The sequence below is a fragment of the Lolium rigidum genome, chromosome 4 (assembly GCF_022539505.1).
Source record: "Lolium rigidum isolate FL_2022 chromosome 4, APGP_CSIRO_Lrig_0.1, whole genome shotgun sequence".
Lineage (NCBI taxonomy): Eukaryota > Viridiplantae > Streptophyta > Magnoliopsida > Poales > Poaceae > Lolium > Lolium rigidum.
In genome coordinates this window covers 169,977,533-169,999,866 of record NC_061511.1, presented here as the reverse complement: position 1 = coordinate 169,999,866, position 22,334 = coordinate 169,977,533, and the positions used below count along the sequence as shown (strand labels likewise).

At 48.3% G+C, this 22,334-nt stretch overlaps 1 protein-coding gene across 1 annotated transcript; it reads right to left on the bottom strand.

The window, feature by feature from the left end:
• Positions 1 to 20,023: 20,023 nt before the first annotated feature.
• On the bottom strand, positions 20,024 to 21,792 carry LOC124647780 (peroxidase 57-like). Its single transcript, XM_047187657.1, has 4 exons — positions 21,550 to 21,792; positions 21,268 to 21,447; positions 20,837 to 20,999; positions 20,024 to 20,433 (listed from the first exon to the last, which is right to left on the bottom strand). Exons 1-4 carry the CDS (start codon positions 21,790 to 21,792, stop codon positions 20,024 to 20,026), a joined length of 996 nt encoding a protein of 331 aa, XP_047043613.1.
• Positions 21,793 to 22,334: the final 542 nt, after the last annotated feature.

Genomic DNA, 22,334 nt, shown 5'->3' with positions numbered 1-22,334 from the left:
CGACATTCTTACTTATCGAAGATACTACGATACACCCCCTATACTTGTGGGTCATCAGTACCTTAATATCCAGTAGATTCCCTTGAGGCCCGGCTGCCACCGGCTGGTAGGACAAAAGATGTTGTGCAAGTTTCTCATTGCGAGCATGTACGACTATAATTGGAACACATGCCTATTGATTGCTTTGTACTTGGACACCGTTTTATTATTATCCGCAAATGCCCCGCTTGATTGTTACATGAGTTTCTCTCATCCATGCAACGCCCGTTATCCGTCCCCGTGCCTACAGTATTTTAATCCCGCTGTTTACTATAATCACTACTGCTGTCTACGTTACTCCGCTCGTTGTTATTTCACTACTCGCTACTGCCATAAAACTGTTACTACCGATAAACTCTTGTGAGCAAGTCTCGTTTCCAGGTGCAGCTGAATTGACAACTCCGCTGTTAAGGCTTTCAAGTATTCTTTGTCTCCCCTTGTGTCGAATCAATAAATTGGGTTTTACTACCCGCGAAGACTGCTGCGATCCCCTATACTTTTGGGTTATCAGTTCTAATGTGCGCAGCGCTTCTACCGAGCTTTGGCGCATCATTGAGGAGGGATATTCACCACGAGACCCAAAGAACTTGACAAGAAGAGAGGTGGTGGATGACCAATCAACGCCACCGCCATCAACATGATCCACATGGCCGTCACGCCCAAGGAACGCGCTCATATCCGCTCACTCAAGACCGCCAAGGAAGCATGGGATAAACTCGACAAGCTCTTCCTCGGAAATGAGAGCATCCAAAGCTCTCGTTTCGATGAAGTGAACAACATGGCCGACAACTTCGTCATGAATGAAGGAGAGTCCCCCGAAGAAATGTATCGGCGCTTCATCGCTCTTGCCGTACAAATGAAAGATCTTGGAGCAACTTTTGTGGATGACCATTGGATCAAGCGAAAGTTCTACAACGCTCTCCTCCCTTATGAGGAATTGAAGTTGACGGCCATCCGCCAAAACGCCTCCTTCCATGCTATGACATCTGATGAAGTCCTTAGTGAAGTCATCGCTTTGGACATCTCCAAGAAGAATGCGGAGGATCTCGTTGCTCGCGCCCACAACACCCGCAAGCCCAACCTCGCTTTGAAGATGAAGGTGCATGAAGCTAGTGAAAGCGATGAGGATCCCATTGAGTGGGGTCCGGATGATCTCAAGACCAACTATCATGAGCACATGGCCCTCACCGCCAAGAGATTTTGGGAGAGAAACAAGTCCCGAAGCACAAGACCAAGAAGACCACGTGATTCTCCAAGAAACTTCTCCAAGAGTCCAAGGGAGGGGCAAAGGGGGAGAACATGCTACAATTGCGGCGACAAAAGTCACTTTGTTGCGGATTGTATCTATGAGAGAAGAGAAGATAATGGAGGTAGGCTTGTCCGCAAGGAAAAGTTCAAGTCCCTATCCAAAGGATTCTCCAAGTTCTCCTCCAAGCCCGATGACGACAAGGTCTCCTTCACCAAGAAGCCTAGAGCCTTTATCATCCGTGAAGAGTACTCCTCCGATGAGGATGAGGAGCATGAGGACAAGAGCTCCAACAAGGAAGGAGAGGGAGTGGCCGCCATCGCAATTACCACTCCCTCCATCTCCCTCTTCGACTCTCCAAATGAGAACCTCGTCACCAACAACGCCCGTTGCCTCATGGCAAAGGTATCCTTGGAGGTAGAATCCCCTTCCAAACATACATCTCCATCTAATACTTTATCTATTGATGATGCCACTAGTCTCACCATTAAGCGTGAGATTGTGGGTTTGGATTCTTTTCTCACTAACATGCAAGGGGATACCAAGACTCATGTTGGGGCTCTCTTGGCCCAACTTGGTGCGGCTCAAGACCTCATAGAGGAGAAGGAGAGGCTTGAGAGGGAGGCGGCAAATGAGATTGCGTCTCTCAATCAAGCACTTGAGGAGGAACAAAACTTGCGCATGTCTCCTGAAGCTAGTGTTATCACCCTCGAAGACTCCAACAATGCTATCATCTCCCAACTCACCAAGGACCGAGATCATGCTCTTGGATTGGTGGGTGAGCTCAAGAAGAAGATGCTTTCTCTCGAGGAAGCCAACAAGGATAAAGATGAGGAAGGCCCCAACTCTTGTCATGACGTTTGTTGATCAAGTTGCTTCTTTGAAGAGGCACAATGCTTTACTCTTGGAGGTCAATGATCTTCAAGAAGAAGCCTTGGATGAGTATTACCGCTTGTGCAAGGAGAAGACCTCATGTTGCAATCATGAAGAAGAAATTGCCACTCTTGAGAGCACCAAGGCCAAGCTATTGAGTTTGAGTGGCATGCAAGAAGAGTCCTTGATGGAGTGCCTCCGCATGAGCAAAGAGAAGGTTACTTGTTGTGATCATGAGGAATAAATAGCCTCCTTGAAGAGAAGCGAAGCTAAGCTTATGGAAGTCAACTCCATGCAAGAAGAAGCCTTAAAGGAGTACTTTCCCTTGAGCAAGGACCGTGTGTGTTGCAACCATGAAGGTGATATTGCCAAGATGGAGAGTGACAAGCGTCTACTCATGAAGATGAACTCTCTCCAAGAAGAAGCTTTGATGGAACATTTCCGAGTGAACAAGGCAAAGGAGGTCCAAGTGTTTGATATCACTCACCCTCACCCGGAGCATGAAGATGAAGTCAATCGCTTGAAGGCCAAAATTGATAGACTCCAAATCCAAGCCAAGTACTTGGAAGGAGTCATTGAAGCCAAAGATGGAGCCAATGAGGGCTCGTGCAATGAAGGAGGAGTGGTGTTGACTGCCAAAACCCACCGGCGGGCAGCGGCCTTGTCAACACTGTAGAGCCGGGGGGAGCCTAGAGCTGCGGCTGGCTGAGACCCCTCCGAGCGACGGCCCGCAATGCTCTTCTGGTCACACGCGGCGTTGCGAAGTGCAAGGGCGTGCCACCCGACCTATACCTCGGTCGGAAGGTGATGAGGTTGCCTCGCTTAGTTTCTCGCAGGGCATACATGTAAACGTTAAATACGAGCCTCGATCGGCTCTCAGGTTATCCTGTGAATCGGCTCAAAGAGCCGATCCACCCATGATCCGTACGGGGTGCACGAATACTTGGTGGTCCTGCTTGATCAAGATGAAGCTAATGAGATCTACGACGATTTAGGGTTTTCACCGCATAACCGGATCATCCTACTCCAGGTTGGGCCTTGCGGCCACGCACGGTGCTCGTAAGCCGATCCTAAACAAGGCCAAAAACCAACATGAAGTTGATCCTAGGAACATCCCGTTTAGGACTTGCGAACGCCACCCTACGTGCCACTGGATCCTCCCCCCATTGTAAGGCCAAACTATTGCGGATATTAAACTAATCCTTGTAGAACAAGGAGCAATCGTAACGGATCAGATCTACTAAATAATGATCAAGCGGGTGCCGCCCCCACACCTGAGATAGGCGTGAGGACGGCTAGATATGCAAGGGTTGCACTACGTAAGCATGCTTAAACAAAGAACAATGCTAACCCTAACACATCTAATGATAACTACGTTGCTCGCCATCAAAAGCGCTTCAGTACGAGCAACGCATGAACAACGTGGGGCTTGTGCTGCCTAGATCGCAAGATGCGATCTAGGCAGCATGTCGCTTACCCGATAGAAACCCTCGAGATGAAGGAGTTGGCGATGCGCCGAGATTGGTTTGTTTTTGGGGTTGAACGTGAGTTGTTGTTTATTCCATAAACCCTAGGTACATATTTATAGTCCAGGGGACTTTCTAATGAGGGCGTGCACTAAACCGTGCACGACTAAGATTCTATCTCTAAACTAAAATAGATCTAATATGTTACAGATACACGGGCAATTAAGCCCAACAGAGCCGATTCATATAATTCTCCACGTATATTTCCTTAAGCCCATCTTGATCGCGGCCCACCTCCGACTCGGTCAAATCTTGGTGATAACACATGCTCCCCTGGTTTTGGAATTGGTAATTCCAAAATCACTCTGCTTTCCTTCGTCGGGTCATGTCGTGGCAGAACCGTCGCAGTATCCCTCATGATGATGCCTTGCCTTCTCAACTTCTCCGCGTGACCTGGCAGTTTTTTTTTTTTCTTTTAGGCACCACTTCCTCGGAAACTGCTGTGGCATTGAATTTCCACTATATCCTCCTTTGATTTAACCGCTCTGAACAGTTCTCCTTTGTATCTCCTCCGCATTAGCAGTCCAAAAAGCCCTCCTGCACCATCATGTCTTCTTCCTCCTCTGCCCCATCGGACCCCTCCAGCCAGTCCTCCATGTCCCGCGAGCCGACGCCGGAGCACAACCCAGCGGCGGTCCATGCGGCCAATACCCGCCGCGCCATTGCGGCCGGGGAGGAGTCAGACCATGACTTCTCCATCTGGTCCGAGGACGACCAGTCCTCGACGGACGGGGAGAGCGATCTCCGTTTCCTCGCCGACGGGGAACCGGAGGAGGAGAGCGATGACGATCGCTTCTCCTGGGACGACTTCACCTCCTCCGAGGGGGTGATGGAGGAAGAAGAGGAGGAGGAGGACGACGACAACGACGACTCCCTCGAGGGCTACCCACCAGCGAAGCGCCTTCGCATGTGGTGGGACGACGACAGCAGCGACGACGAAGACGGGGATGAGGCCCCCGTGGAGGGCTACGGGAGTAGCGACGAAGAGCCCATCGGCAGCAGTGCCGATGAGAGCTCGGAGGATGACGATGAGGACAATGACGGCCCGTAGATAGGACCTCTGTCATAGGGTCAGTAGTGGTAGATGGGGCAATGTATCCCCTCGTATTTCCTTTTGAGAGCAATTCAGTTCTTTATGTAAGAAATCCCGCCTATCAATGAAGAACTGTTCCCCACTTTGATTTTGCCGATTTCTTCTGAGTTTGATTGAGCCGATTTGCCTCTCCTACTGACCTTGCCGATTTGCCCTCTTCGCCAATGTGTAATGAGCCGATAACAACGCACCGGTCCTTCAACAGAGCGATCTACCAGGCCTGTTGCCCCCCGAGTCTCAGCCAATGCAAAACAGAGACGAGGAATACGCGCATGAACTGTGTAGACCTGGGCCTGATCGTGTGCGGGGAAGTTCCTTATGCAGCGTCAGCCGATTTGAACACAAATCGGCTTCTCTGAGCGGAAAGCATTCAAGGTGAGCTGCCCCCCGAGCTCTTACTCGAGGCGAGAATGTGCCACAGCCGATCCTCTTTCTTCCTCTGACAGCCGATAATCTTTCGTTCCAGCTGCACTAGCCCCACAGATTGGATAATCCTCGCACAACCAGAGTCGATGGCTACGCATCGGCTGTTTCTTGATTCTGAAGTCGATGTCTGCTGCATCGGCTGTGCCTCGAAAATTTTCGAATTTTCACTTTTTATTTTTACAGCCGACCTGCGCATCGGCCCCCATATTTCAATACCCATCAACAAAAGATGAGATGCTTCTGTTGCAATACCCTCGTACTTTCATATACCTGGGTGCCCCCCCGAGCCGATTCTGTCAAGAAAATTGATGGTATCGGCTCTGTTGGATAACATGTTGAACCCAGGTAGACAGGTAGGTGAGGATAATTTTGGCCGATTGCTGGAATCGGCCTCCACGTTGCTTGCTCGTTGAAGGTTTTGTAAGTTCCCTTCGTAAATTTTTTGGGGCCGATCACAAGGATCAGCCTCTCCTGGTTTGCCCATTGGTTTGATCTTGCTACTTGGTCAAGCTGGATGAAACCAACCCAACCTCTGACTTGATGCGCCTGCTGTCGTCCACCTTGTGTGCTCCGTAGAGTCGTGGAGCGCTACGCTCCGTCGGCAAGACGAGTACCATGTTTGTGCCAGCCGATGTCTCATCATCGGCTTTCCTCTGTTTAGGGCGCCACTCCATTTTCCGTGGACGACCCTCTTCATCCAGGGTTCGCTGAACCTTTGCAGCCAGCTCAGGCCGTGCCTTTCTTAGCGTATGCAGGTACAACCTTTCGGCTTCCTCCAGGCCGCGCAATCGCTGAACCCTGCGCTTCTGGGAACGGCTGAGTCCGTCAGGGCACCACCTTGGCCGGTGGTACCTGTCTTCTTCCACTTCTCCCTCGTCCTCTGAATCCTCAAGATCTGCCCAACGAGGTGACTCAGCGCGTTTGCTTTGTGACGGGAGAGGCCCTAGGCGCTCGAACACAAACACGTTGGCTGCCTCCTTCTTTTTCTGATTGCATTCTGGGCAATTGCCGATTGTGGGCAATCGGCTCATTCCTGAATCCCAGCGAGTAGTCGAAGAAGGGGCAGTCCCAATGCCTGGCGTTGTCGTCTTGCTCCCTTGATGCTTCCGTGGCATAGCGCTCGTGCTCATCCTCATCGTGATCCTGCCGACGATATCTTCTGGCTTCTCTAGCCAAACGATCTTCTCTATCACCGTAATTGGGTCGCCGGCGTTGACCATACTGACTAACATATTTGTTGAGGAGGTGATCAGAGAGGGGTCGCTGATATCTTATATTCTTCACCTCTCCCTCTGTGACATAGCGCTTGCCATCATGATGGAGCCGATCGCGTGGAGCGGCCTCCTCTGTGTCCTTGCTATGAGAGCAGCTGCCCTCATCTCCATCTTTGCCAGAGTGGTTTCCGGGTCCTACCATGTTGATGCTGAACGAGGGACCTGGCTGGCAACCTTCAGGGTAGGTGATTTCTACCATGTTAACGGCGGGGAAGGGTTGGGTGTCGACCTTCATGGCGTACTGGTTGAAAATTAGCCGCCCCTTCTCTATCGCCGCTTGGATGTGCGACGTCACACCCGGCGATCGTTGGTGGCATGGGAAAGCGAGTTGTGGAACTTGCGGTACGGCTTTCCGTTTAGCTCTTTCGCCGTGGGGAACTTGAGACCTTCGGGAACCGTCAACTGTTTCTCCTTGAGCAGGAGGTCGAAGATTTGTTCGGTCTTGGTCACGTCAAAATCAAATCCCCCGGGCGGCCCCGGTGGCTTTACCCATTTGCAGGCCACGAGGGTTCCTCCCCGAGTCCACTCAGCCCCCCGCTATCTCTTGGCCTCCCGCAGGCACTTCATCCTCCTCCGTATCGACCATGACTACTGCACGCTTGAACTTGTCTTGGTACAGGTCGGGGTGGCGCTGTTCATATGCTGATAGTTTCTGAACCATGTGCGCCAGCGAGGGATAATCTGCTTGGGAGGCCATGTCCTTGAGCTGTGTTGCAAGGCCCGCTACTGCCAACTCGATCGCTTCCTTTTCGGTTATACGAACCGAATAACATCGGTTCCTAAGATTCCTGAAGCGCTGGATGTATTCTGTCACCGTTTCCCGCGCTTCCGACGTAGTTGTGCTAGATCGGCAATGCCGGACTCGGAAGCTTCGAATGGTATTGCATATGGAACTCGTTCTTCCAATTGCTTCCAAGACTGGATGGAGTTCGCTGGTAGAGAGGTGTACCATCCAAAAGCCGATCCCGTGAGGGACCGTGAAAAGAGCCTCACGCGTAGCTGATCCGACACTCGAAGCCGGTCCTAGTTGAGCCAAATATCGGCTGACGTGCTCGATGGAGCTGGAGCCATCTGATCCACCGAATTTGGAGAAGTCAGGGAGCCGATATTTAGGTGGCAGCGGGATCATCTCGTAATCGTCAGGGTACGGCTTGGAATAGCCGATCTGCCCTTCTTTTCGGCATCATGCCGAACTGGTCTCTCGGTATGGTACTCGATCCGATCCGCTGTGCTGGCCGTAGGAGTTGCACTCGAAGATTCGCCGGGGTGGCGTACTTGGCCTGCCACGTTTGCTTTTCCAGCTCGAGCCAGCTGCGGGAGCTGGGCTCGGGAGTTTCGTCGGTGTGGCGTATTTAGTTAGCCACGTCCGCTCTCGTCGCCGACGTTCCTCCTGTCTTCGCCGGAGTCCCCGATGTTGTGGCCTGGTTTGTGAGTGCCCAGTCACCACAATCCGGCACATACATGCACGCGTATCCATGAGGGATCTCCTTAGGCGCCTCCATTAAGAACTGGTAGTCACTGGGGTCGCCACCAATTCTGTAGACGAGGAATGCCGGTGTAGTCGGCACTTCAGCGTGTGCTGCCAACGCAAATGGCAGCGGTGGACGGGACCTGGAACGGCAATTCTCCTTGATGAGTCCCGAGAGCTGGTCCTGACGGCGAGTGCTGGTGGCTCATGATCTCCTGGATCACGCGCAGAGCGACACGCTCCAGCGCGTTGACCAAGTTCTCAGAGTGGCGGTGTAGCGAGTGAGCCACCAGGTAGTTGATCTCCTGCCGCAGACCCCTGGTGCGTTCCTCCGATGAGGTAGAGAGGTCTATCCCATCGAGTGCACCTTCTGGTGAGAACCCCTTCCATCTGATGCCACCGGAACGGGTTCTCTGAAAAGAGCCGATGAGGTCGGCTTCGAGGGTAGCCTTGATCTCGTTGTATTGCTTCTTGAGGTCGTCGGGCGGATCCTCGTAGGTGATCGGCGTGCCGTCCGCCATCTCGGATGTAGATGGCGATGTGGTTGATGTAGACGATAGTCCCACCGGGCGTGCCGGAATGTGTTGATCGCCAAAACCCACCGGCGGGCAGCGGCCTTGTCAACACTCGTAGAGCCGGGGGAGCCTAGAGCTGCGGCCGGCCGAGACCCCTCCGAGCGACGGCCCGCAATGCTCTTCTGGTCACACGCGGCGTTGCGAAGTGCAAGGGCGTGCCACCTGACCTATACCTGGTCGGGAAGGTGATGAGGTTGCCTCGCTTGGTTTCTGCGGGGCATACATGTAAACGTTAAATACGAGCCTCGATCGGCTCTCGGGTTATCTCCGTGAATCGGCTCAAAGAGCCGATCCACCCATGATCCGTACGGGGTGCACGAATACTTGGTGGTCCTGCTTGATCAAGATGAAGCTAATGAGATCTACGACGATTTAGGGTTTTCACCGCATAACCGGATCATCCTACTCCAGGTTGGGCCTTGCGGCCACGCACGGTGCTCGTAAGCCGATCCTAAACAAGGCCAAAAAACCAACATGAAGTTGATCCTAGGAACATCCCGTTTAGGACTTGCGAACGCCACCCTACGTGCCACTGGATCCTCCCCCCCTTGTAAGGCCAAACTATTGCGAGATATTAAACTAATCCTTGTAGAACAAGGAGCAATCGTAACGGATCAGATCTACTAAATAATGATCAAGCGGGTGCCGCCCCCACACCTGAGATAGGCGTGAGGACGGCTAGATATGCAAGGGTTGCACTACGTAAGCATGCTTAAACGAAGAACAATGCTAACCCTAACACATCTAATGATAACTACGTTGCTCGCCATCAAAAGCGCTTCGATACGAGCAACGCATGAACAACGTGAGGCTTGTGCTGCCTAGATCGCAAGATGCGATCTAGGCAGCATGTCGCTTACCTGATAGAAACCCTCGAGATGAAGGAGTTGGCGATGCGCCGAGATTGGTTTGTTTTTGGGGTTGAACGTGAGTTGTTGTTTATTCCATAAACCCTAGGTACATATTTATAGTCCAGGGGACTTTCTAATGAGGGCGTGCACTAAACCGTGCACGACTAAGATTCTATCTCTAAACTAAAATAGATCTAATATGTTACAGATACACGGGCAATTAAGCCCAACAGGCCGATTCATATAATTCTCCACGTATATTTCCTTAAGCCCATCTTGACTGCGGCCCACCTCTGACTCGGTCAAATCTTGGTGATAACAAGTGGCTACCAAGCCAAAGAGGAAGAGAATTAGGAGGACCAAGAAGAAGAAGAACAAGGAGAACATGGAGATCAACCATGGGGGAGGCGACCCTAACTGAAGAAGGAATGGAGTACCCGACTCCACCATGAAGGGTTTCGCCGGCTCTAACAATCCTTCTCATGTTATTTTCGTTGATTACTATGAACATATTCGTGCTCTCTTTATTGGTCCTCAAGAGGACAATGTTGATTGGACTATTTGGGTTCCCAAACCCCTTGTTACTAACATGATAGGACCCATTGAAAAATGGGTACCTAAATCCAAGACTTGATTCCTTGTAGGACTATGCTTCCGGTGGCGCTAAATGGGTGGTTGATAGTGGAGCCACAAGTCATATGACCGGAAGCAAGGAAATTGTTGTCGACCTCAAGCCATCTCATTCTACCGTTTCATATGGCGACAACACGTGCTCAAAGGTATTGGGTCTTGGCAAGGTGGTGGTAATACCCGACATTTCACTTCTGAATGTCCTCCTTGTCGAGACCCTTGGTTACAATCTACTTCCCGTTCATCAAATTGCTCGCATGGGTCTATGTACATTTTCGATGAACATATGGTGGTCCTCTTGTGGAGAAAGACACTCCGTGTAGCCTTTGTTGGATATGTAGAGAACGGGTTGTATGTTGTTGATTTCTCCGGAAAGACAACATCTTCCGCTCTTTGCCTATTCGCTAAAGGTGACAAGGGTTGGTTATGGCATCGCCGACTAGCCCATGTCAACATGAGGACTTTGCAAAGTCTCCACAAGGGTGGCCACATCCTTGGACTAAAAGAAGATGTTTCCTTTTGCAAAGATCGTGTTTGTAGGGCTTGCTACAAGGAAAAATGCATGGAGCTCCTCACAAGGACAAGACGATCATCTCTACCACAAGATGCTTGGAGCTCCTACATGTTGATCTCTTCGGTCCACCGTATCATGAAAGTCTTGGAGCAAAGAAGTATTGCCTCGTCATTGTTGATGACTATTCACGCTATTGTTGGGTATTCTTCTTCAAGTACAAGAGTGAGACTCAACGGACCATGATGGAGTTTGCCAATCAAGTTCAACGCAAGTACAACGCCACGATCCTCACAATAAGGAGCGACAATGGAACGGAGTTCAAGAACTACACCTTGGATGACTTCCTCGGCTAAGAAGGAATCCATCATCAATACTCCTCGCCATATTCTCCCCAACAAAATGGGGTCGCCGAAAGGAAGAATCGAACCTTGATCGAAGCCGCTCGAACAATGATGATGGAATACAAGTCCAACTATAACTTTTGGGCGGAAGCTATCTCTACCGCATGCCATGCTACTAATCGCCTCTACTTTTGCAAGGGTCTAGATAAGACACCATATGAGATTCTCACCGGCAACAAGCCCAATGTTTCATACTTCAAGGTCTTCGGATGCAAATGCTATGTGCTTGTCAAGGACACATGTCTATCCAAGTTTGATTCAAGAGCTCAAGAAGGAATCTTCGTTGGCTATTCTACGGATTCTCATGCCTATAGAGTCTTCAACAAGTCAAGTGGGCGAGTTGTAGAATCTTGTTATGTGACATTCGATGAAGATGATAGATCTTTGGAGGAGCGAAGTGCTTCTTGTGAGAAAGGAGATGCAATTCCCCCGGATGCCATAGGAAGGATGGGTGTTGGCATTCGCCGACCTCAAGAGCTACCTTCTATGAGTACCGGGGAAGGACCAAGTTCCACCCAAGTGGAGCCATCTACACCACAAGGCCAAGCTTCTTCCGTTGATCATACAAGTGCAAGCCAACCTCTACAACAACCTCAAGTTCAACATCAACAACAACAATAATCAAGTGCAAGCCTACCTCAACAAACTCAAGAACAACATCAACAACTACCGCAAGCTCATCTACCTCAACAACCGACATCAAGTGACCTAGGTCAAGCTTCAAGTTCTTCATCGAATGGCTCGGGGACAATCTCCTTGGATACTTCCATTACCAATACCCCCGAGTCGTCTGGCTCTCATGATGATGATGATGATGCCCCACTCAACAACAATGATGGTCAAGGCGAGCATCTAAACCTAGATGAAGGCCAAAAGGACCCACAAGAATCTACTCCTATAGCCGATACTCGCCATGAAGATCCTACTACAAGACATTTGCGCCTCAAGTCTCTTTCCTTGCGTAATGTCATTGGTGATTTAAAGAGCAAAGTGACCACCCGGAGGCAACTAGCAAACTTTTGTGAGCACCACGCCTTTGTCTCTATGGTGGAACCACTCAAGGTTAATGATGCACTTGAAGATTCCGATTGGTTGATAGCAGTGCAAGAGGAACTCAACAACTTCAAGAGGAATGATGTGTGGACTCTCATGAAGCGACCCGATCATTGCCGCAATGTTATCGGCACCAAATGGGTTTTCAAGAACAAGCAAGATGATCACGGCATCGTCATCCGCAACAAAGCAAGATTGGTGGCACAAGGCTATTCTCAAGTTGAAGGCGTGGACTTTGGCGAAACCTTTGCACCCGTTGCAAGGCTTGAGTCCATATGTATCCTTTTGGCCTTTGCCGCTCTCCATGGCTTCAAGTTACAACAAATGGATGTTAAGAGTGCTTTTCTTAATGGTCCTTTACATGAGGAGGTATATGTGAAGCAACCCCCGGGATTCGAGGACCCCCATTTCCCGGACCATGTCTTCAAGCTCAAAAAGGCCCTATATGGTCTCAAACAAGCTCCTAGAGCTTGGTATGAGCATCTAAAGGAGTTGCTTGTAGACCGTGGTTTCGAAGTGGGAAAATCGATCCCACTCTTTTTACTAAGAAAGTCAGTGGGGAGCTCTTCATATGCCAACTTTATGTAGATGACATCATATTTGGCTCAACTAACACAAAGTTCAATGATGAGTTTGCTAAGTTGATGACTAATAGGTTTGAGATGTCAATGATGGGTGAACTCAAATACTTCCTCGGGTTCGAGATCAAGCAAATGCGACAAGGCACCTTCATCAATCAAGCAAAGTACCTCCAAGACATGCTCAAGCGCTTCGACATGAAGGACACCAAGGGCATTGGAACCCCGATGCATCTCAAATGTCAACTCTCCCTTGATGAGACCGGCAAGGCGGTGGATCCCAAGCTCTACCGTTCGATGATAGGTTCGCTTCTTTACCTTTGTGCTTCTCGTCCGGACATAATGTTAAGCATCGGTATGTGTGCACGGTTTCAAGCGTGTCCGAAGGAAAGCCACATCCTGGCGGTAAAGAGGATCTTTCGATATTTAGTGATACCCCACACTTCGGACTATGGTACCCAAGGGACAAGGACTTCTCATTGGTTGGTTTCACCTACTCCGATTGGGCGGGCGACAAGGTTGATAGGAAGTCTACATCCGGGGCTTGTCACTTTCTTGGAAGATCCTTGGTGTGTTGGTCCTCAAAGAAGCAAAATTGTGTCTCCGTCTCTACCGCGGAAGCTGAGTATGTTGCCTCGGAGAGTAGTTGTGCTCAAATCTTATGGATGAGGCAAACCTTGCGGGATTATGGACTCGAGTATAGCAAGGTGCTTCTTTTGTGTGACAATGAGAGCGCAATCAAGATCGCCTACAATCCGGTTCTTCATGGCAAGACGAAGCACATTGAGATAAGGAACCACTTCATCCGAGATCACATTGCTTGCGGAGATATCGTTCTATCCTTTATTGGTACCAAGGAGCAATTGGCGTACATCTTCACGAAGCCCTTGGATGAGAAGCGTTTCATTGAGTTGAGGCATGAACTAAATATCATTGATCCATCGAACTTCGCTTGACCGTCGTGCATACATACAACTCTTTCACTATATGTCTAGATGAAAAGCACGCATGAACATAGGGGGAGTGCGGTTTAAACTTATTGAGCTATCCCTCCCCCCATAATGCATAAAGAAATCCAAAACATATGCTATTTGTCAAAATAAGTGACTAATGAGCTTCATGTTGAGTTGTAGCCGTGAGTCCTAGATACATCTACGCGACCTCACACTACTATACTATTACACGGTGCCTTCGGCCACCAACCTCCTCTTTGAGGAGTTTTTGGTTCTTCTTGTTTCTTTGTGACTTTCTTTTGTCCTTCTTCTTTTGTTGTCTTTTCTTTTTTTGTTCTCCATGTTTTTGGGGAGTCTCATCCAAGCTTTGTTTTCCTTGTTGGTTTTTGCAAGCTTGGTTGTGTATTTCCTTACCGTCCTTGTTGGTATGCTTATCCTCCTTTTTGGTGTTCTGATGCCAAAGGGGGAAAAGTTGCCTATTAGGATGGGGACTTTCGTTGTTGCAGCCTTTTGGTCCTCGTTGCTTATCTCTTCTTGTGGCTACACCAACCCTATGGAGGCACTTGTTGTGAGTTTGGGTATTCTCAAGGCATAGGTATGATAACTTCACCCAAAACTCTTTGCATGATCTTGTGTTGCCTCCATATTGTGCATATGCTATATGTCTTGTGAAGTATCTCGAGTTCCAGAGCGGTACTACCGCTTGCCAAAGCGGTAGTACCGGTCGCGCGGAGATAGCACCTAATGGTTGGATTTTGGGGGCCCCTATATAAAGGCCCCTTCTTCCCCAGCTCGTTTTTATCTCTTCTCTCTCCCTCCATTGTTGCTGAGTTTAAACCTTCAGGATCTTCCCACCCATCCAACCAATCTTGCCCAAACTTTGAGAAGTGGTGGAGGAGGCCCCGATCTATAGTTCTACCAAGAGAGATTTCACCAATTCGTGCTAGTCCTTTGTGGATCTTGGAGTTAGGATTCCTATGGTGGGATCTTGGAGGAAGTGCTCCTATGGAGGCTAGCTTGGAGTTGTGCCAGCCCCGTAGGGTGTTGGGAGCCTCCGGTGTTGTGGAGCTCGCCCCAACCTTGTGAAGGAACCACCTCCTCGACCGGTGCCTTAGTGGAGAAGAGGGAGCCCCTTTGTGGAGCTCTCTCGAGGAAGAAAGTGAGGCCTTCCTTCGTGGTGTGGCCGCCTATCCTCTTGTGTGAGGCTAGCACATCCTCAACGCAGACGTACTCCCTTTTGTGGGAGGAACCGCGGGAAACAAACCTCGCCTCGCCTCCGCGCCCCCCGGTTGTCCCGCTCCCTAACTTTGTTATTATGCTTGGTTCCTTTGCTTGTTGCACTAGCATAGGATCATACTAGGAACATTTCCATCACTGAAGCTATCACCTTTACCTTCCGCATCGCCTAAAATCTGAAAAAAACATAAAATTTGTGTAGCGTCCATTCACCCCCTTGTTCGCTACGATCCGTTCACAAGCGCTACCACCAGAAGAAGCAAATGGTGGCGTCGACGCGGTGGCCGGCTCCGGCGCGGCGAGGGCTTGCAGACCATCTCCCGGCACTTCCGGTCGGTGCGACGCAGCCTCATGGAGCAGCAGGATGGTCCGGACTCCGGCAGCAGCGCGCCCCATCCCGCAGTTTGGCATGATGCAGCAGCCGCAACAAAGTGTGGCGGCCCCAGCGCGGCCTCCTGGCGTCCGCCGTCTCCGTCCTCCGCACAATATCGAGGCCGACCCGCCCATGAATATACCCGCCTCCACGGGTCGAGTTCAACCTGTCCGTGAAGTGCGCCATGTTGAGCACCTGGTCATCGTCGTAACGCGCTCGCTCCAGCAGGAGAACGCAGTAGGGCCTGGATAGGGAAGCCACCGGGCGGCCCGCTGTGCTGCCTCCAATGACGATGCAGTCACAGTTTTCCACCGGCGACGCGCAATTCTCCTCCCGTTGTCAACCTATCACACACAAGCGCGCGGCAGCAAGCAAGCATACTTGAAAGAATTAGAAGCATCCTTGTATAAGGCAAGAGTTAAGACATGAAAACTAGTCGAGAGCAAAAAGATTTATTCACCTTTGCTGAGAGACGCATAGGAGTACGAACAAGGCCGTGACAATGAAGAATGCCATTGTCTTGACTTGTGTTTTAATGTGGTGACCGACTTGCTAAACTAGTGTGCTTATATACTAGCGAAGCAAACGTTGTTGCAGACTTGCAGGACGGCATGGCCTCCTGCGCGTGTCAACCATCACGACCGGGGCCACCGGGCACCGGCAGCGCAGGCGCGTTGGCCTCCGCGGCCACCAACGGAGTAACCTCCAGCGCAGTGCAGCTCTCCGGTATGCGCAGCGCACGTCGTTTCCGCGGCATCAACGAGGGCGCAGATGAGCACGACAGTGACGTTCAGGATGCCGAGGCACCGCTCTGACTTGTACGTGTTGAGCCCGCCGATGTTTCTCGCAGCAGCGCTCGACGGACTCTGGAACTTGTCGTGGTCCTGGTCCTCCGAACATGCCGCCTCGTCGACCTTGCCGTGCTTGCCATTGTCGGCGTTCTCCGATGGCGAGTTAGTTGAGTCCAATACCGCGCCGAACTAGTTTCAGTATATCTGTTCGACCATAGGCTCGCACGTTGATGAACCAGTTCGTCCTTACTGATTTGGTCAGAACAGGGAATTTGGGAATTCCTCATGTAATTCACATAGGGACTTTTTCGTATTAAAATAAACTGAGGGGTTTTATTTGCTAAATGTTCAAAACTGGACCCCTCATTTCTCCAGCGTGCGAATGCCAAGTGGTGGCCTCACAACGATTTTGTATGAAAATGCACCCAAACAGCAAGTTCATGTACCTCGGGAACACATGTTGCAAGTTTTTGTATGATTTTTGCACCTAATTAACAAGTTCTTGTATGAGTGGTGCAATTACCTCAAAAAATGAGCAGTATACACCTAGTGAATTGGAAACCTCTACAACCTAGCTCAATAGTGCACACAGTGGATGGGATATCGGCATACATGTACTCGACCTTTTGTGGGAAAACACGAAGAGTCACCAATAGTAAATAAAACTGCCACCAACTATATAGATTCCAGAGAATCATATAACTTAAAGCCTACACCTATCGACAAAGATTTCTCAACTATGATTGCAAACAACTTTGACAATGATCCAGATCCAAAGACCATGGCCATGGCAGAGTTAAAAGAATACTCGCTTAGACTGGACTCAATCAAAGGAAGCAATCCAAGAAGAAATAACCACGCTCAATAAAAGGAATGTATTCACAAAAGTAATACCTACACCAATTTTCATTCAAAAAATGCAATGATAACAACAAGGTGGTAAGTCCATAGCAAGGCTTGTAGCGTAAGAGTTCACATAGATACGAGGAACCTATTCTCCAGACCCGAGTGGAATCACTTTCTAATAAAAATATAAATCATCTATTTATGTAGTTGATAGATGTAGTGACCATACATATTTATGTCTAGTTGATTCGGGTATATAGGTTTCCCATAGGAATCCCAATTCTAAATCTAAACACAAATTGCAATATGCCTGGTTTAAACTCAATAAGTCACTACATGACTTACAATATTCGGAACAAATTTGGTACAACCTATAAAGTGAGTTCCTTGTACAAAACAATTACTCTAACAACGATGATTTCTCACACGTGTTCATCAAAAAAATCTTAAATAAGGTATTCATCAGATCAGTGTATGTTGATTATAACGTCATTGGCAACACACAAGATATTTATAAGCACATAATCACCCAAAGATGAAATTTGATATGAACGATATAAGTCAAACCACAATTTGCTTTACCTAAAATTCAAGTACCTTCGCTCATGAGATAGGGTACACCATATTTCCTAAATCTGCATAATTGGAGAAAATTGAATATTGGCAAGTCTTATCCATCTAAAATCTGATGGTTGTTCGATCTCTAGACATAGAGAAAGATCCATTCATGCCATGTAAGATGGAGAAGAGATCTTGGAATGTTCCATATCTTAGTGCCATTGGACCTAACACTAGTTGACACGAACAGTAGTATCTTCCAATATCTTCAAGGCACCAAATATCTTGACAAATTCTTTAATTTCAGAGAAATCTAAACTCGTATATCCTTAGATGCGTTGATACTAGCTAGTTATCTGATCCCCACACTGATAGGTCACAAATAGGCTCATGTACCTGCATATTATGGACTTACCTTTAAATTAAGGGCTAAACAGACTCGGGTGGCTATATTCACCAATCATATTATGAAATAGAAGTCTTTATATCAGTATGTGTGGCTTCACGAAATAATAAACCATATACAACGTTCATGTTGTATTGGTTCTATTGAATCACCAACCATTATCTACAAAGATAATGACACTTGTGTTGCTCAATGAAAACATGTTATATAAGAAAATATCATTAAGCCCCTAAATTGAAAGGATCTGGGGGAGTCTCTTCGTGAATTATAACGTAATCAAACATTATATCACACACCTTTTCTTTTATGTGTTCACTCTCATGGTTCTCATCAAGGTTTTTAATGAGGGAATATCAACACAATAATATATGCCATACCTAGCTCCTATTTTTCCCTCGGGGGTTTTAACGGATGCATACAAGACATAATAATTTTCCTCTAATCTTACCAATTAGTTTTATCCTTTTAAAGTTCTCACATATACTTCAGTTATCAAAGAGGAAACACCAGTATATGTTGTACAATTCATTCCTTATTTTCCCCAATGGGTTTAAAGGAGCTTTAACATCATATCAAATAATATCACCCTCGTATTTTCCCATAAGGTTTTAGGGGATAAATTATCAACTTCCAAGATCATATGTTGTACTTTCTATTTTCCCAACCGGAGTTTGTTATGGAACCGTAGAACACATATATATTGTTCTCTAAACTCTCTTATGGGTTTTTTTTCTTTTAAGGTTTTTATCATGTAGTTACCAAAGACAATAACAATTATATGTTGCATCATTTTCTCCTTATTTTTCCTCTATTTTGAATGAGTTTTAGCAAGATATCAATATCATACACACTACTCTCATCATATGTTCCCACGGAGTTTTTGGAGGGGTTACTCAAGATAATATACACTTGTGATCAAGACAAAACTCTTATAATTATATAAGGACTTTAAGATCATACAAGAAATACAAAACATACAAAATGCAGCTTTGTTCAAGGGAGGTGTTAGGATTAGATTGTAACTGCTGTAGGAAGTTATTTTATGCCCAAAGCGACGTACGAACACATCCGTGAGATGCCCTCTTTATGTATAGGCACATGTTCCGTACAAACACGCATCTTTTCATCTACTAAGTGACACCTCGAACACGCGCCTCCTCTTGTAATCGATACCCGAACAGATGGGAAACCATGTATTAATACCTGTGTTCTTGATCAATAAGAGTGACAAGTTTCAGATCAATTACATTGATTCTTTACACGAATTGCAAGTCAAATCACGCTACTTAAACAAGTTTTAACATGCATGGGATGAACCGATCAATCAATTAACCATGCCAACCACACTAACTTACACAAGTTGGAAACTAACATAGGTGAATGCTGGTAGTTTGTGAAAAATAAATACTAAAATCCACCGCAGTTGAATACCAACTTGTTGGCGTTCTTGGTCAGCTAGAGCTTGTCTAGCTAGCCATGTGTTGACCATTCTGGACGCTACTTCGATCTTGTACACGTATCTGTGCCAGGGAATGTTACCTTCTAATTTTTCTTATACCTACCATGATTGCATTACATTTGTATTATACTGATAGGATTATTTTTAAGAGCGTACTTGAGTGTTGGACGGTGGCGCGCTGGTTCAAGGCGATTAATCAGCTATCTTGGACAAGATGCGCGTAATAAGAAAATGCCTTGTGTGCGAGTGAAGATTCGTTGCATATGATGAATGGAGCTTAGCATCTGGGAAATCAAAATCAAAGCATCTGGGGATGCACTCTGCTCATATTCTGTGTGCCTCCTCCTAGTTCGAGACTTTTGAAGATGCTCATTGAACTTAATTAAGGTTTTCAGAGGTACAAACTGCATCGAAAATTTGACTCTAGAAAGTTACCCCTCTGTTTCTAAATATAAAAATGTATTTTGAGAGTTGGTTTGAACTTCCAAAACGTATAATATATTTAGAAACAGACTGATACACCACAACAAGCATTTGCCCTCCTGCCATGCAAGTCCCTGCTAGTTCTTGACAGGATGTAAAGTTTTTCTCATTTCATTTCCTTTGGTAAAAGAATCCTACACTAGTGCCGATCTTATTTTCATATATCATGGAATGCTTATTTTTATACCAGCCACATACAAAAGAATTTGACAACAAAAATACTAAGATCGACTAGCCGAATCATATGTGATCATCGACAAAAATGCTCAAAAAAAAGAATGTGGATGGATCTAAATTGGGCATCGCATGGCCATCTATTTTCACCATCTCTCTTCTACTATGATATTCTAGCAAAAATAAAAGTATTCGGTTTAGTTTGTTGCCCGGCAGTTCGTTCGGATCTCTCCATCTGTGCCCGTCAAGACTTCAACGGCGGCGAGCTTGTTGATCGCCTGGACGAACATGGGGAAGAAGTTATTGCTGTCGGCAAAGTACCTGACCATCCAGGCGGTGGAGGGGTCGTCGCCGAGGCCCTGGTCGACCCCGAGGGCAGCGCGTTTTTTGGTGATCTGGCTGAAGTAGCTCGTGTCGAAGGTGAGGATGCTGTTGGGGTCGTCGAGGTAGACGATGTTGTCGAAGCTCTGCCCCTGGGGGCAGGCGTATTTCTGCAGGATCCCACAGTAGGCCGGGTCCATGGACGGGTCTGCCGCGCCGGTGCCGTTGAAGTTGTACAGCCTGTCCTGGATCAGCGAGCAGTGCGTCACCCCCACCGTGTGCGCGCCTGCACATGCATGTACGTAATTTTTTTAGGTCAACTTTGAAGTACTCGATAGTCGATACTAAGATTTCTTTCTTAACAGCAGTTGAAATTTTCCCATGGGACTGTGTGCGCGTGTGTGATACTCTACCCACTTACCAATGTTCCGCAGATCTCGATCAACAGACTCTTGCATTACACATTATTCAAACGTTAGAAGCAATGCAAACTGTTTTTTACTATGTGTGCTCTAGCAGTGGAATAGCTGACATTCCATGTGTTGATGCACATTGATGTAATTCAACACTATATGTCAAAAGCTAGGAAGGCTAATTAAGTATCACTATGTTCCATAATATAAACCATTTTAGTAAACTAAAATAGTTTGGTAAAACGGCATATATTGTGCAACAGAGCTAGTAATTACCCATGAGTGCGGCCATCTCGAAGCTGGTGAAGCCCTTATTGGCGAACATGGCTGCCGCCGTCGGGATGTCGACGTGCGGTGCGGGCAGGTCGCTGCACTTCCAGGACATCGACGACATGCCGTCCCTCCTACCCAGCTGCACCGCGTAGCTCGGCCCACCACACTGCATACATAAGATGTCGGCCGTTACATACAAATATCAGCTTGTCATTCTCCAAATGGGAACAACAACTGATGGAGACGGAAGGCTCGATCGAGATCAGTAGAACAGTAACGTGGTAGGCTAATTAAGAATAAGTAATAGTCCCTGACTCCATCTAGCTAGTTGCTAATTGTTTTGTTTTGGCACCGATCGATTGATCGCCATCAAATCATGTGCAGAAGAAGCAAGCAAAAACATGGTGATAGAACGAGAGCGAGGACTTGCTTACCATGCCGACAGCGTCTCTGGTTGCGGCCACGATGATGTCGGCGCAGGAGACGACGCCGGGGCACGCCGCCTCGAGTTCGGACTTGATGTCGTCGATGAGGTCGTAGGCGAAGATGCCGGTGTTCTGCACCGCCGTTTTCTCCGTGCCGGGCCCGTCCAGCAGTATCGACGCGTCACACCCCTGATCACCCATCCATCAATTGGGCCATTAACATATAGAGTGAGCAATCGAATTAGCTACTCCTTGCTCGAATCAAACGAATGGGTGCTCTAATTTGCTTACCTGGACGAAGCAGTCGTGGAAGATCATGTGGAGGAGGCCGGCGACTATCTTATTTTCCCACGAGAGGCGAGCCTTCACGGCGCTCAGGATGACGGCCTCCACGTTCGTGTTATTGCACTTGCCGGCGTAGTAGTTGTTCGCCAGCTGCGCCCGGCAGCACACCGCAGACGACGCAAGAACCACCGCCACGACCACCACCACGGCCGCGAAGCGGGAGGAGGAAGAGACGGCCGAATAATGCATCGGATGTTGGAACTCCTATATATGTGCTCGATCGATCTCCTTGGCCCTCTTCTAGCTAGCTCCCCCCGTCTCCGGTCGACCGGGCGGAGTGCTCCTCTCGTCGGCGTGCCCCTACCTGACCAGCTTAGCAAGCAGCACGGCGCAGGTGCTGCCCTAGCTGATAGTGGTAAGGGAGATCGACGGCGGCCAGCCACTTGAATGTACTGACTATAAGGCTTCGAAGCCGCACCCGCGACCAAGGATGGTGCGCGGCTATATAGTTGGGGATCGAGGATGACAAAGAGCAATGTCTTGTAGTTGTAGTACGACTGTACGAGTAGACAGAACACAAGCTATAAGAGGAAGAGGAGAAGGAAGCATCGTATCATATGTCGGTGAGATGACAGGTGTACCCAGTGAGATTTCCGTGAAGAGTAGTGCGCGTTCGTTCGGATCCTGCGCGCTCAGCTTCATTACCCATGCCAGCCACACGTGCCCGCAGTCGGCACCACGCACGCATGCCGGTGCAGCTCAGTCAGCTAGCAGCAGCACCTTAATTAGCT

Coding starts and splice junctions, on each gene's coding strand:
- LOC124647780 (XM_047187657.1), bottom strand. CDS start 21,792: ATGCATTATTCGGCCGTCTCTTCCTCCTCCCGCTTCGCGGCCGTGGTG. Junction 21,448..21,549: donor TCCACGACTGCTTCGTCCAG/GTAAGCAAATTA, acceptor ATGGGTGATCAG/GGGTGTGACGCGTCGATACT. Junction 21,000..21,267: donor CCAGAGACGCTGTCGGCATG/GTAAGCAAGTCC, acceptor TTATGTATGCAG/TGTGGTGGGCCGAGCTACGC.